Below are 18,119 nucleotides of genomic sequence, written 5' to 3'. Positions count from 1 at the left end.
GAAAAATATACAGAATATTTAACGTTTAAACAAACGTTGTAGACTATTTGATGTCTTTTTCGCCCAAGTTAAATTTAGAATGCCTAAAGTGTGGGTCACATTTTGATCATAAAGATCTCTCCTAGCTCCCCTCTATAATTACATGTGCTTCTTGAGATATATTTTATACTGTAAGAAGCACAATAATAATAATAATAATAGTTCTTTATTTCAGACTGAAATGTCCATATAAGGAAAATACAAAAGGAATCACCTGAAAAATTCTCTCAGTCCCTGGGATATATGCTTTTGCTCAAAAGTTTACAATTTGGAAAAAAAAATACACACCAGAGCAAAATGAGAAAAGATAGGACAATTGCATGTTGAAACTAATTTTTTTAGAAAATACAATGTCTTTTTCTGCTTAGTTAAATTTAGAATGCCTAAAAGTATGGGTCACCATTTAACCATAAAGATATCTCCTAGCTACCTTCTATAATTACATGTGCTTCTTGAGATACATTTTTTGTACTCTAAGAAGCACAATTAGAAAAATATACAGAACAGTGAATGTTAAAACCAATTTTTTAGACAAAATGATGTCTTTTTCTGCTTATTTAAATTTACAATGCCTAAAGTGTGGGTCATAGTTCAAACCTAGAAACCTCCTCCCCTGTATGATGTCTTGTGCTTCTTGAGATACGTATTTTGTACTCTAAGAAGCACCAAGAGACAAATATACATAACATTGAATGTTAAAACCAATTTTGTAGACATTATGATGTCTTGTGCTTCTTGAGATATATATTTTGTACTATAAGAAAACACAATGAGAAAAAGATAGGAAAATTTGAATATCAAAACCAATTTTGTAGACAATATGATATCTTGTGCTTCTTGAGATACATATTTTGTACTCTATGAAGCTCAATGAGACAAATATACAGAAAATTGAATGTTAAAACCAAGTTTGTATGCAATATGATGTCCTTTACCATTTAGTTAAAGCAAAATTCTTTAGTGTTGGGTCACAGTTTAAACGAAAAATCCCTCCCCTGTATAATGTGAAACTGTGCTTCTCGTGGGTTTTTTGTAACTCTTAGAAGCACAATGAAACAAAGAAAATTCTATGAGCTTTAAACCCAACATTTTTCTCAAATTATGTCATTTTATAGTACGTAAACATATCCGGGATACTGTATTACTTTTGTGGGTGCAGTACAAACATAAGAATATATGTCTTCTCTTCTCTATTATCACTTGTGCTTCTTGAGATACATAATTTGCACTCAGAAACACAGAAAGAAAGTAGAAAAGTGCATGGCCAAACCTGTTAGAAGCACACTGTAAAAAGACATGAAAATAAAGAAATTTCATCATTGTAACGTAATTCATTGATTAAATTCTTTCATGTTTTATGAAGCAATTGTGACTTATCTTCTATAGACCAATTTTATTAATTAAACAAACACTTTTTCCTGTTGAATTATGACTGGTGCTTCTTGCGAGACATATTTTGTGTCCTCAGAAGCACACTATAAGAAGACATGAAAATAAAGAAAATTCATTATTGTAACGTAAGTTATCGACGAAATTCTTCCATGGGTTAATATGAAGCAATGAAAATTGTGACTAATCTTCCACAGACCATTTAAAAAAACATTCTTGTTATATTAAGACTGATGCTTCTTGCGAGACATATATTTTGTGTCCTTAGAAGCACATTATTAAAAAACATGAAAATATAAAGACATTGAACCATTTTACCATAACTTGTCGATGGAATTATTCACGTTCTATAAAGCAATAGTGATTTATCTTCCACAGACCAATTTTAATAATTCAAAAAAAACACACTTTCCTATCGAATTATGACTTGTGCTTCTTGCGAGACATATTTTGTATCCTTAGAAGCACACTGTTAAAAAACATGAAAATATAAAGAACTTGCATCATTTTAACGTAACTCATTGATTAAATTCTTTCAAAGTTTATTAAGCAATTGTGAAATAATCGCAATCATACCAATCCATAATCCAATAACACTAGGTCAAAATTTGTAAGACAATAGTTGTAAACATAGACACAAAACAGCACAGAACAGACAGTAAATAGACGGTACACAAACAAAGTCAAATTCATGAAAGAAAGATATATGGACCTCTGGCCAAAAGACCAAGAAGTGATATCAGGTGTTTCGACTTATCTTCTACCGACCACTTTGAATTGAAAAAAAAACTTTTTCCTTTATATTATGACTGGTGCTTCTTGCGAGACATATTTTGTGTCCTTAGAAGCACATCGTGTTAAAAGACATGAAAATCAAGAAATTGCACCATTTTAACGTAACCCAATAATGAAATTCTTTCATATTTAACTAAGCGATTGTGACTTATGTTGTTCAGACCGATTTTATTCGGTAAAAACACTTCTCCGTTTATATTCTGACTTGTGATTCCTGCGAGACATATTACATATCCTGAAAAGCACACTGTTAAAAGACATGAAAATCTAGAAGTTGCACCATTTTATGGTAGCTCTTTGATGAAATCCTTCCACAGCATCGTGATTTATCTTCTACAGACCTCCTTTTATTCAAAAAATCCCTCTTCTTATTATAATTCCGTGTATCTGAGGACCAATCTTCGGTTTAAAAATTACCTTCATGTGTATCAAATAACAACCATTGTTTGATGTTGAAACATAGCAATATTCTGCTGGTTATCATCGCGTCTTTAAACACATCTTGAAGATTTTTAAGCGCTAATTTCGAGGTTTATGACAGGTAAGTATAAAGTGAACAAAAGACAATCCATCTGTTAATATATTCAAACATTTTTGACTTAATTACAAAAATATGATAGAGTAAAAATGTGGCACTTAGTAAACATTGAATGTATATTCTCTCTTGTTTTTGCTTTTCTGGTGATGACAAGTATTTTAGTCATTTCTTGGAATGTGAATGGATGTCACGCTCTTTATAACGGTACAACTTTCTGTCTTAACTAAAGTGTAACCATTGCGCTGACTTTAATTTTCTACAAGAAACCCATTCTACAATGGCAAATCAGGCACATTGGAAAGTTGTTTGGCGTGCGCCTATTTACTTCTTTTATGGAACGAGCAATTTTGCTGGTGTTGCGGTGCTGTTTCCGCGAAACAAAAATGTTGATGTTGTTTCTGTCAAAAGTATCATTCAAGGTCGTTTACTGCATTTGCATGTTAAAATGGATGATACTTCCTATCATTTCCTCAATGTTTTTGCTCCTACCAATGGAGATGGTCGTTGCATTTTCTTTCAAAGGCTTCGTACAGATTCATGAAATATGACTAAAACTTACCCATACCCCAAAGTTTAATATCGCAAATTACAGTGGATCGCAAATTCTACCAATTATTTGCTAGACATAATAAGAAATGCAATGCTTTGTATGAAATCTGTTTTAATTGCTACAGAAACATACCAGAAATATAAAATTGACTTTTAATAAAAAAAATATTTGGATTGTATAGCTGTAATAGCCATATTTTGAAGAGTAATGCATTATCACAGTTCTGCAGACTGGCAACCTTTTTTCAAATTGTTAAATTATTCTTGTGAGTCATCTAATGAGCTTAACCTGGCTTGTTTAGTATTAGAAAGGCAATTTATTAGTCTTCAAAATGACATATTGTAATGTTCAATATTGTCTATCTTTGTTTCTGAAATAAGACAAACATTTACCCGATACCCTAAAGTTTGTATCGGAAATTACTGTTACAGCTAATCTCAAATTTTACCAAAGTTTTACTTAGATATATTACAAAGACAATACTTCGTATGAAATCTGCTTTATTTGCTGCAGGGAAATGTCATAAATATATCAAGACTTTTAATAGCAAAAAATTGCCATACTTTTGCTACACATGATACAAAAGGCAACGTTTATATAAAATCTGATTTGTTTGTTTGTTTCAAAAGTATGTCACAAATATGAAATAAACTTTTAATGGGAAGATAATATGATTTAGTAGCCATTTTGATCATTTTGGTAGGGCACCCAGATATGGCACATGTATGTGTTTCAGCAAATTTGCCGTGATACGTGGGTACCCTTCCAAATATGATCCAAATGGCTACTAAATCATATCATATTCCTGTTAAAACTTATTTCATATTTGTGAAATAATCGTAATCATACCAATCCATAATCCGATAACACTAGGTCAAAATTCGTAATACACAAGTTATAAAACATAGACTCTTGACAGAACAGAGCAGATAGTAAAGTACCCGTACACACTCATGTAACTCTCATTCTAGGGCTGAATTAGGTAAATCTGGACTCATTGCTCAATTGAATTCCTTATAATCAAAATTCACTCCTGTATAAGCAAGCCAACAGATTTTGCTTTCTTCTTCTTTTTGCTTTTTTCTTTCCTTTTTATCCTTTCTGTCGTTATTCACGTAAATAACTGACGCTAACATTCCGTTCAGAACTGTACATATATTCACTGTTATATTAAACCGGTAACTCTCGGTAGGGCCCTACCGAGAAAAATCGATAAAATGGGCGGAGCAAAACATAACTAATATGGTTTCTTTGTGAACAAAAAGTAGCAAATTAAAACAGCTGGTTGAACACCTCCAAAAATAGAACGTGCACGCCACATAATGTAAACATTGACTGCACGGTGACTTTACGTATACTATTTTCACCCAATTTTACGGTTTACTTTCCATACGATACATCCACTCATTTCCCCAATAGGTTTGTCTTGAATATAGACTTTTTTGAAGTCTTACTGGAGCAGAGGTTCGGCGCGGCGTCGCCTCGGATTTGTACAAACCGTGATGACGTTGCCAGGCAATCGATCGACACTCCTTAGTTCTCATGCGTCATGGTATACGTTTCTCGTCCGAAAACGAAGCGTTTGTCATTGTATTCAGCGCGTTTTTGAATGATTCAACATAATGCATATCATGACAGTGGCAATAGCTATCCGCATCTTTGTATACGGGTAAACGATGCAGAAATCGTAGAAAATGTAGTTTTTCTGCCACGGGATCTATTATCGGGGTTTTCCTCGGCTCAGTCATAGTATATATAGTGTACATCACTCTTGCACTTTGCAGGGAGTCTTGATTGAAGATAATAATGAAGCACCGTTTTGTCCAAACGCCGTCCTAGAAATGCCGCATTTCAGGAAAGAACGGGATCAAAACAGTTCTGAAAGAACAGCAAATTCGCCTACTAGATGTCCAAATTTATCGAGTGTGGTTATTTCAATGGACGATGGACATTTACCACAATGCTCAACGGCCAAGTCGTCTACCAAATTTTGTAGAGCTTTTGTCTTACAAACAATCCTTTCCTCATTCGACCTTAGTTCAGCGAGGCAGGGCTGTGTCTCCATTATAAAACGTAGTTTTCCACAGTTCTTGGATGGTAGTTGTAGTTTCCTTTTCAAAAATTTCGTTGTCTCATGAACTCGGCGCTGTCGGATGGGAGGGTACCGACGACTATTCCCCCGGCTTCGATTACAAGTTTTATGGTGACCGAAATGAAATGTGGTGTCGATTTGTTGTCTTATGATTATTTCAAAAAGCTTCTGAAAAATACTTATTTTAGAAATCAAACCTGTTATAATTTAATCACCAAAAATAAATCAGATAAAGTGATTTCATGAATTCTCGGAGCATTCGTTTCAATGTTCATCCCTCCTTATAAAATGGTGAGTTCTAGTATTTCGCTACTTTGAACGATCCCGCCAAAATCGAGTGCACTGCACTTCTACACTCTCCACGCAGTCGCGATACTAGTTCATTACAAACCGCGTGGTAGTCAGAGTCAGACTGCTAATCACACTATGTCAGCTGGCTTTATGAAGATAGCGGTCACTGATGAGCACTAGAGGTAGCCTCGGGAATTTTCTTTGCCAGGAATGAATTGGAGCTAGCTGTGATGGGGATCGAGCGCGGACATTTGACTGCAACTTATGGGACTGATTAGTACGGTGACCTCAGCTGCCGCCGGCGCCGTTTGTCAACTCGACGTCTGATCACTGAGATCAGCATAAGTGACCCAGCAGTGACGACCGAATATGCCGAAGGCGATTGCAGGCGTCAAAAAAATCCCGGTTTTGTCAGCACATTGGAGGCTACTTGTTTTTTTGAATTTTGACTTTGTCGCTTTGTGTTACATAGGCATGCACGGCTTTAGATCGGGAAAGAAAATGTATATCACTTTTGGAAACAGCTAAGCGATAGTTACGCATATCGCATTGCGATGATTGCGCTTTCAACAGTACGTTGACTAGAGGGTAAAACTTGAAATTTGAAAAGAAGACAGAAGATATACAGACAGTGTAGACAAAGTGAAAGATCATGCCAGAATTTGTGCTGGTACTTGTCCGTGGTCTCAACCCGAACATACCAGACGTACTTTATGCCGGGCATGAATGACAGTATAGGCCTTCCTGTCTGTAAAATGTACGGCTCAGGTAGGCCAACATAAATGAAAACGGTCCTTTTCAGGACCAACAAATTTTCCAAAAAGAGAACTACCGAATCAAATGTGTTTGCATGTATTTGTTATACACAGTGTGTGTGCGTTTGTATCTTTCGGTACGCTCCGAGAATTTGATGTTTTTCCCCGCCTTGAACAATCAACGCTACGTACGGAAAAAGTAAACAACGTATCGGTAATGACTCATTTGCAATTTGCATATCATGTCAATCATGCAGATTCAAACTGAACATCGAACGTTATACCGGCGATATAACCGGCAAATATTTTATCCTTTTTCTGGTTCCAGACGTCATTTCAAATTTAATTTCGTCAGAAACCAAGTATATTGTGCTCCAAATACTTATACACATATCCCTCAATTTCCAAGAAAAATTAATCGGTAGATTTCTAAATTAACGTTTTTTATGGACGGCGTCCAGAGCGTACCGAGTACGTTTGAATATCCCACCATTATGACCACTCTCGTAGGTTCTCGCGCTTTTATACGGGAGTTGGGCTTTAAGCTGGCAAAACTGTGCGTTGCTGCACTAAAAGTCAAACCACAGAACTGTTGCTATACAAAAATACTAAAACAACACAACTGTGCATTAATCTCTGCGTGCATTGCTATGTCGTTTTCATGTTTTTTGCGCATTCTTGTTGGTTAAAGAGTAAAAAAGTGAGGAGAAATTTAAAAAACCGCGTCACCGCATCATTTTTGCAATATGTCTAGTATGGGAAACAAATTTGTAACAATTTACGCTAAACGGAAAAATAAATTGAAGAAAAGAAAATTGAGTACGAGACAATGTGATTACAAATCGATCTATAGATATATCTATCCATCTATCTGATGACGAATTTATCGATCGATAAATCGATCTATCGATTAATTGATCTATTTTTCTATCGAATTGATAGATCCTTCGTTCTATCGATCGATCTGCCCATCAATTTATCTATCGATCAATTGATCGATCGACCGACCATCTATCAAACATCAATATATAGATCGATCGATCTATCGATTGAGTGATCGATTTATCTAGCGATACATTGATCGACCTATCTATCTATCTATCCATCTATCTATCTATCTAATATCTATCTATCTATAAATCGATCGATCGATCGCACCCAATGAATCACTGAATCAGATGTTATCAGTTAATTGATACAGTATTGGTTGTTTTGATGCAGTATTGGTTGACTTTTCTACGTTATCAGTTGATTTAATCCGTTGTTGGTTCATTGATACGTTATCGGTAAATTTGTTGATACGTTATCGGTTAGGAAAAATTACTACGTTATCGGGTTTGATACGTTATTGGTTAGTAACAAAGTTATCGGTTTTAACAAGGCTTCTGAAAAATACAGGTTTGTTATCCCGGGGGGTGCATGTAGCCCCTCTAGCCCACGGCACATAAACGTATACTTTCAACTAATGCTCATGATATAAATACTCTTGTTACTCGTAAAACCGAATTTAGGGTTAAAATATTGGTTTTCTGTTTACAAGCTTGCCAGCAAAAATTATCTATCGTAAGTCTCTCGGGTCTTTTGGTTGGCCCTTGGCGTGGGCGTACTGATCACCTGCTTGAATTTTTTTTGGAATAGTATTGGTCTCACAGTCCTTGGTACTTATTTGGGTAACAGTAGTGATTATTAAAAAAAACTGGATTGACTGTGTTAATAATGGCGGGATAGATATGCTCCAGCTATGCCATTCCAAGGCCGCGTCATGTAATAATCCCCGTGCTGTAACCAAATTCTTCCATCTTTTGATTTGCCTCTTTCCTCCTGCTTTTATCATCGATGAAATTCAACATAATTTTCTTGATTTCCTCTGGCAAGGAAAACTTTGGGTATCAAATCAATCAGTTTTTGCTCCATTGAAGTTAGGAGGGCAAAAGCTTATCGATATCTTTTCACGTTTGAAAGCTTTTAGGTGAAAATATCTTCAAAAAAATATGTATTTAGGTCTGGATAATCCTTCATTTTTGTTCGCTGTTACACCTCTCAACTTTTTATAGTCAGTTTTCAGTAAGTTTCAGGATGTCTACCTAGATTTTATCTTTAGCTTTTGAAAATTAAAATGGTCTGTAGAAGATTAGTCACAATATTAATGACTTCATAAACCATGAAAGAATTTCGTCGATAAGTCACAATTGCTTCAAAAAACGTGAAATAATTTCATCAATAAGTTACGGTAAAATGGTGCATTTTCTTTATATTTTCATGTTTTTAATAGTGTGCTTCTAAGGACACAAAATATGTCTCGCAAGAAGCATAAATTGGAAGATAAAAGGAAAAAGTTTTTTTTTAAATTAAAGATAGACAGTAGAAGATAAGTCACAATTGCTTAATAAAATATGAAAGAAATTCATCAGTTAGTTAAGTTAAAATGGTGTAATTTCTTTACATTTTCATGTTTTTCATAGTGTACTTCTGAGGACACAAAATATGTCTCGCAAGAAGCACCAGTCATATATCAAAGGAAAAAGTTTTTTTTTTCAATTGAAAGTGGTCGGTAGAAGATAAGTCACAATTGCTTAATAAACTGTGAAAGAATTTAATCAATGAGTTACGTTAAAACGGTGCAATTTCTTTATATTTTCACGCTTTTTTAACAATGTGCTTCTAAGGATACAAAATATGTCTCGCAAGAAGCACCAGTCATAATTCAATAGGAAAAAGTGGGGGGTTTTTTGAATGATTAAAATCGGTGTGTAGAAGATAAGTCAAATTGCTTCATATAACGTGAAATAATTTCATCACTAAGTTATGTTAAAATGGTGTAATTTCTTTATATTTTCCTGTTTTTAATAGTGTGCTTCTAAGGACACAAAATATGTCTTGCAAGAAGCACCAGTCATAATTCAATAGGAAAAAGTGGGGGTTTTTTTGAATGATTAAAATTGGTGTGTAGAAGATAAGTCAAATTGCTTCATATAACGTGAAATAATTTCATCACTAAGTTATGGTAGAATGGTGTAATTTGTATTTTTCCCGTTTTTAACAGTGTGCTTCTAAGGATACAAAATATGTCTTGCAAGAAGCACCAGTCATAATTCAATAGGAAAAAGTGGGGGGGGGGTTTAAATGATTAAAATTGGTGTGTAGAAGATAAGTCAAATTGCTTCATATAACGTGAAATAATTTCATCACTAAGTTATGGTAGAATGGTGTAATTTCTTTGTATTTTTATGTTTTTCTTAGTGTGCTTCTAAGGACACAAAATATGTCTTGCAAGTAGCACAAATCGGAAGATAAGAGGAAATTTTTTTTTTCATTAAAATTGGTGTGTAGAAGATAAGACACATTTGCTTGATAAAATATGAAAGATATTCATCAGTAAGGTAAGTTAAGATGGAGTAATTTCTTTATATTTTCCTGTTTTTAATAGTGTGCTTCTAAGGACACAAAATATGTCTTGCAAGAAGCATCAGTCATAATTCAATAGGAAAAAGTGGGTTTTGTTTTGTTTTTTGAATGATTAAAATCAGTTTGTAGAAGATAAGTCGAATTGCTTCATATAACGTGAAATAATTTCATCACTTAGTTATGTTAAAATGGTGTAATTTCTTTATATTTTCCTGTTTTTAATAGTGTGCTTCTAAGGACACAAAATATGTCTTCCAAGAAGCACCAGTCATAATCAATAGGAAAGTGTGGTTTTTTATTTGAATTATTAAAATTGGTCTGTGGAAGATAAGTCACAATATCTTCATAAAACATGAAATAATTTCATCAATAAGTTACGGTAAAATGATGCAATTTCTTTATATTTTCATGTTTTTTAACAGTGTGCTTCTAAGGATACAAAATATGTCTGGCAAGAAGCACCAGTCATAATATCCAAGTAAAAAGTTTTTTTTTCAATTGAAAGTGGTCGGTAGAAGATAAGTCACAATTGCTTCATAAAACATGAAATAATTTCATCAATAAGTTATGGTAAAATGGTTCAATTTCTTAATATTTTCATGTTTTTAATAGTGTGCTTCTAAGGACACAAAATATGTTTTTGCAAGAAGCACAAATTGGAAGATAAAAGGAAAAAGTGTTTTTTTTTTAAATAAAAGATGGTCAGTAGAAGATAAGTCACAATCGCTTAATAAAATATGAAAGAAATTCATCAGTAAGTTAAGTTAAAATGGTGTAATTTATTTATATTTTCATGTTTTCAATAGTGTGCTTCTAGGATACAAAATATGTCTCGCAAAAAGCACCAGTCATAATATCAAAGGAATAGGTTTTTTTTTTCAATTGAAAGTGGTCGGTAGAAGATAAGTCACAATTGTTTCATAAAACATGAAATAATTTCTTCACTAAGTTATGGTAAAATGGTTCAATTTCTTAATATTTTCATGTTTTTAATAGTGTGCTTCTAAGGACACAAAATATGTTTTTGCAAGAAGCACAAATTGGAATATAAAAAGAAATTTTTTTTTATATTCAAGATGGTCAGTAGAAGATAAGTCACAATCGCTTAATAAAATATGAAAGAAATTCATCATTAACTTAAGTTAAAATGGTGTAATTTATTTATATTTTCATGTTTTCAATAGTATGCTTCTAAGGACACAAAATATGTCTTGCAAGAAGCACCAGTTATAATATCAAAGGAAAAAGTTTTTTTTTCAATTGAAAGTGGTCGGTAGAAGGTAAGTCACAATTGCTTAATAAACTGTGAAATAATTTCATCACTTAGTTATGTTAAAATGGTGTAATTTCTTTATATTTTCCTGTTTTTAATAGTGTGCTTCTAAGGACACAAAATATGTCTCGCAAGAAGCATAAATTGGAAGATAAAAGGAAAAAGTTTTTTTTAAAATTAAAGATAGACAGTAGAAGATAAGTCACAATCGCTTAATAAAATATGAAAGAAATTCATCAGTAAGTTAAGTTAAAATGGTGTAATTTATTTATATTTTCATGTTTTTCATAGTGTGCTTCTTAGGATACAAAATATGTCTCGCAAAAAGCACCAGTCATAATATCAAAGGAATAGGTTTTTTTTCAATTGAAAGTGGTCGGTAGAAGATAAGTCACAATTGTTTCATAAAACATGAAATAATTTCTTCACTAAGTTATGGTAAAATGGTTCAATTTCTTAATATTTTCATGTTTTTAATAGTGTGCTTCTAAGGACACAAAATATGTTTTTGCAAGAAGCACAAATTGGAATATAAAAAGAAAATTTTTTTTTATATTAAAGATGGTCAGTAGAAGATAAGTCACAATCGCTTAATAAAATATGAAAGAAATTCATCAGTAACTTAAGTTAAAATGGTGTAATTTATTTATATTTTCATGTTTTCAATAGTGTGCTTCTTAGGACACAAAATATGTCTTGCAAGAAGCACCAGTTATAATATCAAAGGAAAAAGTTTTTTTTCAATTGAAAGTGGTCGGTAGAAGGTAAGTCACAATTGCTTAATAAACTGTGAAAGAATTTAATCAATGAGTTACGTTAAAACGGTGCAATATCTATATATTTTCATGTTTTTTAACGATGTGCTTCTAAGGATACAAAATATGTCTCGCAAGAAGCACAAGTCATAATTCAATAGGAAAGTGTGGTTTTTTATTTGAATCATTAAAATTGTTCTTTGGAAGATAAGTCACAATTGCTTCATAAAACATGAAATAATTTCATCAATAAGTTACGGTAAAAATGGTGCAAATTCTTTATATTTTCATGTTTTTAATAGTGTGCTTCTGAGGAAACAAAACATGTCTTGCAAGAAGCACCAGCCATAACATCAAAGGAATTTTTTTTTATTCAATTGAAAGTGGTCTTCGTAGAAGATAAGTCACAATTGCTTCATAAAACGTGAAATAATTTCATCAATAAGTTACGGTAAAATGGTGCAATTTCTTTATATTTTCATGTTTTTTTAACAATGTGCTTCTAAGGATACAAAATATGTCTCGCAAGAAGCACAAATAGGAAGATATAAGGAAAAAGTGTGTTTTTTTATTACAGAAGGTCAGTAGAAGATAAGTCACAATTGTTTCATAAAACGTGAAATAAATTCATCAGTAAGTTAAGTTAAAATAGTGCAATTTCTTTATATTTTTATGTTTTTAATCGTGTGCTTCTAAGGCACAAAATATGTCTCGCAAGAAGCACCAGTCATAATCTAATGGGGAAAAAAAGGGGTTTTGAGTAAAGTGGTTAAAATGGTGCAATTTCTTTATTTTCATGTCTTTTTACAGTGTGCTTCTAAGGATACGAAATATGTCTCGCAAGAAGCACCAGTCGTATTTGGAAACAGAGAGCACGGACGATACGATCACATGTGGATTTCACTACGATTGTACAAAACAAGTATCTCAAGAAGCACGTTGCTTTGATCTTTCAAATGACATCCGCGTACGAGGATGCACGCATGCGCACACTTTGCTGCTTCTAATCGTGCTTTTTGTATTTTTTTTGTAAGCTTCCATTCCTCCTACCCCACACACCTGTGGTCCGACTCAAAAAGTTTCCACCACGGTCACTCTATCACATTGTTTTAGGACTTATCGGGTTATTGATCGGAATTATGTGGTTAATCGACAGTGTTGTTTCGAGTTTCAAGGGCATCGGCAGTCGCCGATCGGCCGATCGTACCTGTTAGACGTACCAAGTGACGTATTTTATTTGCATTTTTTTTGCGAGTTCATTTTCCCATCTCTTTCGCTCGACTCACTCATCCTACACTTCGACCCCGTCAAAGAGAAAAGTGGCCGATCGTCGCTCCTGTTAGACGTACCAAGTGACTATTTTATTTGCATTTTTTTTGCTAGTTCATTTTCCCATCTCTTTCGCTCGACTCACTCATCCTACACTTCATCGTACGTTCCTGTTAGACGTACCAAGTGACGTATTTTATTTGCATTTTTTTTTTGCGAGTTCGTTTTCCCATCTCTTTCGCTCGACTCACTCATCCTACACTTCGACCCCGTCAAAGAGAAAAGAGGCGCAGATTGCCTGGTGCAAACCCCTGGCGCAGAGTGCCTTTTCTTGACTATGTGCCTGGCGCAAACCTGGTGCAGAGTACGTAGATTGCACCCATTATATACCTGTCTGCACAGCATAATTTGCATAGGGTATACTAGAAGTTTTATTTTTATGGTAAGAATCTGTCAAGCACAGTTTGTTAGGTAATATTCTGCATGCTACAATTTGCATAGCCATGGTAAATATCTGCGTGGTATAATTTATACATGTAGTGTACCAGTCAATGTAGACAATATGTGTAATTACAACTGTGTTCTGTGGCAGTCTCTATTGTAAAAGTACATTTTGGAAGATTATAACATGTAAAAGCAGGGATGTAGAAAATTTTCGTTACAGGTGGCAAAAATTAAAGTATAGGCGGTTACAAGTGATATATCTGCACATAAATTTTGTGCACAGTGTCCTGATTTTTTATAAACACTAAAGCCGGCAAATTTTAGCTGACAGCCGTTTGTTTTTGCTAGCTGCCGGCTATTTTCTCCATTCCTGAAAAGGATAACCCATAATGACATACTGGTAGTCATGGACACAAGTCTGTATGGTTCTGGTATAAGTTTCTGTGGTAGCTTACCTGACCAGAGATTGACTCTTCTGTTGTAGGAAAGTTAACCTCTGTTGCTGGGCAGCTTGGAGGGATTTCTTATCCAGCACTTTACTGATATGGGGGGACAGCCTCAACATCAGAAAGTCATCAGCAAACCACATGATGTTACCAATCAGATTAATAGCTGGAATCTGGTGACAAGAGATTTATATAACTTATTTCCAATGTCTTGCAGGTACTGTTAAGTAGACATTTGATTTATGATGGGAAATCTACAGAGTGCTGCTGTGTAGAGAGGCATCTTAAATTGCAATCAACATGACAAATGAGGTTAGCCTTTTTGCACCACAGTTTTGATACCTCCCCCTGTTCTGTATGACATGTTGTATCTTTAACACTTTCACCAACATGGTTCAGCCAAAACCCTCTGTTGTGAAAGGTGAGTGTGGATCTTGTTATAGGGAACTGGGGTGAATAGCTTAAAGATGGATTGGGGTAACATTGGGGTAGTTGGACAGACTACAAATGTCTACATTGGGTACAATGAAGGGCAATGCTAAACGGTCTATGGGATTAACCAGTATGAAAGGTAAATCATGCTTATCTCGCAATTTTGATGTCCTATAGTCTGTAACAGTGTGCCCTCTAACTAACAAGATTTCAAAAAACTTTTGAGTCAAATTAAAAATAGCGCCAATGGCACTTGATCACAACTGGCACATTGTGAACTACTCTATCTCTGGGTACACCTGTCAGGGTTCTCAAAAAATTTTGAAGTAGGCGGAAAATTCAGAAAAGTAGGCGGTTAGCTTCTGTGTGCAACCAGGTTCCCTGGGCGGGCAGGCGGGGGGGGGGGGGGGGGGGGGGGGGGGGGGGGGAGACAGTTCTGAGCAATTTCATGCATTCTTATACAGTGTATAAAAGGCTATTCCAACATACACACAGGGGGAGGGTTTCAGGGAGTGTGTGCAAGAAATTTTTAAAATTTGAAGACATTTTGGAGTAATTTCATGCATTATTGTACTGTATGAAAGACCATTTCAGCATGAGAGTGTTAAGGATTATTTTTAAATTTGAAGACATTTCTGAGCAATTTCATGCATTCTTATACAGTGTATAAAAGGCTATTTCAACATACACAAAGGGGGAGGGTTTCAGGGACGGGTCCCCGTCCGTGGGCAAGAAATTTTTACATTTTGAAGACATTTTTGAGTAATTTTATGCATTCTTGTACAGTATAAAGACCATTTCAGAATACAGAATAATCATTATCATTGCCAATTACAACATGTTTTCAAGGGATAAAGTTTAAAAAAGTCAGAAAAATTAATTTGATATCACTCGGGCCTGTCAACTGCATTCAGTTGACAAGGATAATAGCAAAATTTCACCAGACTGTTGTGTAGAATTAGTTTAGCTCATGACTTGAACAAACATTTTGAAATACATCATAGAATGGGGCCTAGGTTTTCACAACCCAGATAACGATCCGCTAGAATCCTGACCAGCCTGGCTGTACAAAGTTTTTACTGATTTAAATAAACTTGATTGAAGATACAGTAAAATCAAAGAGTTTATTCAATTCAATGAATTATAGGAACACAATTTTCAGTGATTTTAATTCACTGTACTAATTTCACAATAAAACGAATCCGCGAGCTGATTATTGATTTTTTGCTGATGTTGAATATAATTGAAAAAGAGAGCTAAATTTCAGTGTTCATGTTTGATAAAACCTCAAACTAACGACACTGAACGCCAGCCTGTACTACACCGTGTGTGTACAAAGCACCGGTAGTCCATTGTAACACAGTACACACAACGCGATATCGGTCGACCTGAAATTTGACACTGTGATCGACGTAGCGTTTCAAAAGTACGAAAAGTGAGACCAAGTAATTTTTTGTTTATTTAGATTTGATCTAAACCTCCCAAAACCAACAGACAAAGTCAGAAAATCAAAGTTTTCAAGCGTCGACTTCTCTTCCGCGATGCACACAACCAAGGCCCCTCACAAAAACGCGATGTCGATCGACTTGAGTTGACATCGTGATCGACCATGGATAGATTGACGTGGCGTTTCGAAAGTATGAAAAATGAGACTCAGTATATTGTGTCGCTTTAGATTTGATCAAAAACCTACCAAACCCATCAGACTAGGCAGAAAACAAAAGCTCTCAAGCGTCGACTTTCTCTTCCCCGTTTGAGCGAAACAAAAGTCGGCTTCATTCGGAAATGGTCGGCTATTCGCGGGCATAACGTAATTGTATGTTAGTCCAATTTCGGCTATACCCGATGTGAACGTCGGAATAATTCGGGCTGTGATCGGCGAGCGAGGTTGACCTCGAGAGCGATTCCCAGTCACGTGTACAGTACAACACGTTCGCTGATCGCGGTACTACAGTGATAGCAACAAGTTCACCGCGTAAATTGCTAGACTACATATAGCCACATCGGCACTTCTGAAATATTATCTCCGGCTTGCAAGACCACCAAAAAATCTAATTATTGTTATCAAAACCAGAATTTCCGGGCCAGAGAGCGAAACAGTGCTGAAAAGTAGCCGGCCAAAATACGAAAGTAGCCGGTCAATTTGGCCGGCATCCGGCTGAAAATGAACACGCTGACCTGTAATGAAATACTGATGGGTAGGTGATGGGGTTTGGAGTTTGTCTGTAAATGCACACAGAAAACAAAGTCCCGAAGTAGCGAATTCCAGCCATTTTCAAACCACACTGTTTGTCAGTGGGGTAAGCAATATTCGCAAAAATCACATTTCCAGGCTAATAGACTATGTTTTACGAAATCACACGTCCTTATTACAAAATAAAACGATCTTTGTCTAACTGCTGCTCCGTTTGGCTCCATTTTTCGGAATCGGAACCTTGGAATTAGTCTGAATATCTCTACCAAATATCAATGCAGTCTGTTCAGCGGTTTTTGACTTTTTGTCGTTTACGGAAAATGGACACTGTCCACCACCGGTTGAAGCTAACCCTATATCACAACTTCCAGATGTGATAATGACCTATGGTCATTATGTTAAAAAATACCGCCAATGGCGCTTGGACATAATGACCGCCTAGTATTATCGGCATTTATCAACAACCACACTCACTGTGAATTAGACAGACCACGAAGTCAATGAGCAACATATAGCTGAAAGACTATTTTTCACATTGCGATTTTAAGCTCATTTTATGAGAAAAGAGACATGTATATGTATATGGAGAAAAAGCAGAAGACATATTTGTAAATTGTTTGTTAAGTGACAATCATATATGCATCTCTTGAAATTTTGTGGTTATAAGGTATAACAGTAGTGTAAGAATAATGAGGTATGAATAAGTTAGTAAAGCTAAGTTGACAGTAATTAAGATTACAAAATTATACACTAAGCTGGGGAAATCTGATTGAAATAAATGTTGAAAAGTAGCAAAGTCATGGTCATCTTTTGTCTAATACCTTGTGTAAGTTCATGAACTTTACATAAATCTTGCTATAGATTTGTTGCTAATGGGCAATAACTGTGTTTCAGATCATTTGAGAGCAATCTATCCATGACAGGTTTAAATTGTAATATACTTCTATTTAAAGGAGAGAAACTTCTCAAATAATTTTTTTCCCTGTAATTTGCTGTGAGAACACATGGACAGATGCTCAGGACTCTATGCTGGTGCTACCTTGATAACTAACCTACAACTTGTAACGTCATTGTCTAACCTGTTCACCCCAATTTCCTGTAGACAGGTCCACACTCTCCATTGATAACAATGGGTTTGGGCCATACCATTGTAGTGAAAGACTGTAACATGTGAGGTTGTGGATACTTAATCTCCGGAATGTCAAAGTCTGTATATTGACTCAAGGATGTTTACTTAACAAATGCCTAGGGTCATCTCAAAAGTGAGAATCTAAACTATGAAATATGTTTTTTTTAATGCTTTTGATGCCCAAAAGACCATAGAAATCTCTTATACTTCGAATCAGCCATCCTGCATGTTTCTAACATTCATCAAAACCTCATTTCTGTTCAACAACTCATAAAACAGTCCACATTGCAGGATTGGTGTACATTCCAAAACTACATATATGA

The 18,119-nt window shown here is 34.9% G+C and overlaps 1 protein-coding gene across 2 annotated transcripts in view; it reads right to left on the bottom strand.

The window, feature by feature from the left end:
• Positions 1 to 18,119, bottom strand: part of LOC139134624 (WASH complex subunit 4-like) — a 73,460-nt gene that overhangs the window by 41,660 nt on the left and 13,681 nt on the right. For both annotated transcript variants that reach the window (XM_070701557.1, XM_070701558.1), the window contains exon 13: positions 14,051 to 14,214. In XM_070701557.1, coding sequence (XP_070557658.1) covers positions 14,051 to 14,214 — 164 coding nt within the window. The remainder of the gene's footprint in view (positions 1 to 14,050; positions 14,215 to 18,119) is intronic.

The sequence above is a fragment of the Ptychodera flava genome, chromosome 6 (genome assembly GCF_041260155.1).
Source record: "Ptychodera flava strain L36383 chromosome 6, AS_Pfla_20210202, whole genome shotgun sequence".
Lineage (NCBI taxonomy): Eukaryota > Metazoa > Hemichordata > Enteropneusta > Ptychoderidae > Ptychodera > Ptychodera flava.
The sequence above is the reverse complement of the archived record's forward strand: the minus strand, read 5'-3'. Positions and strand labels throughout refer to the sequence as shown.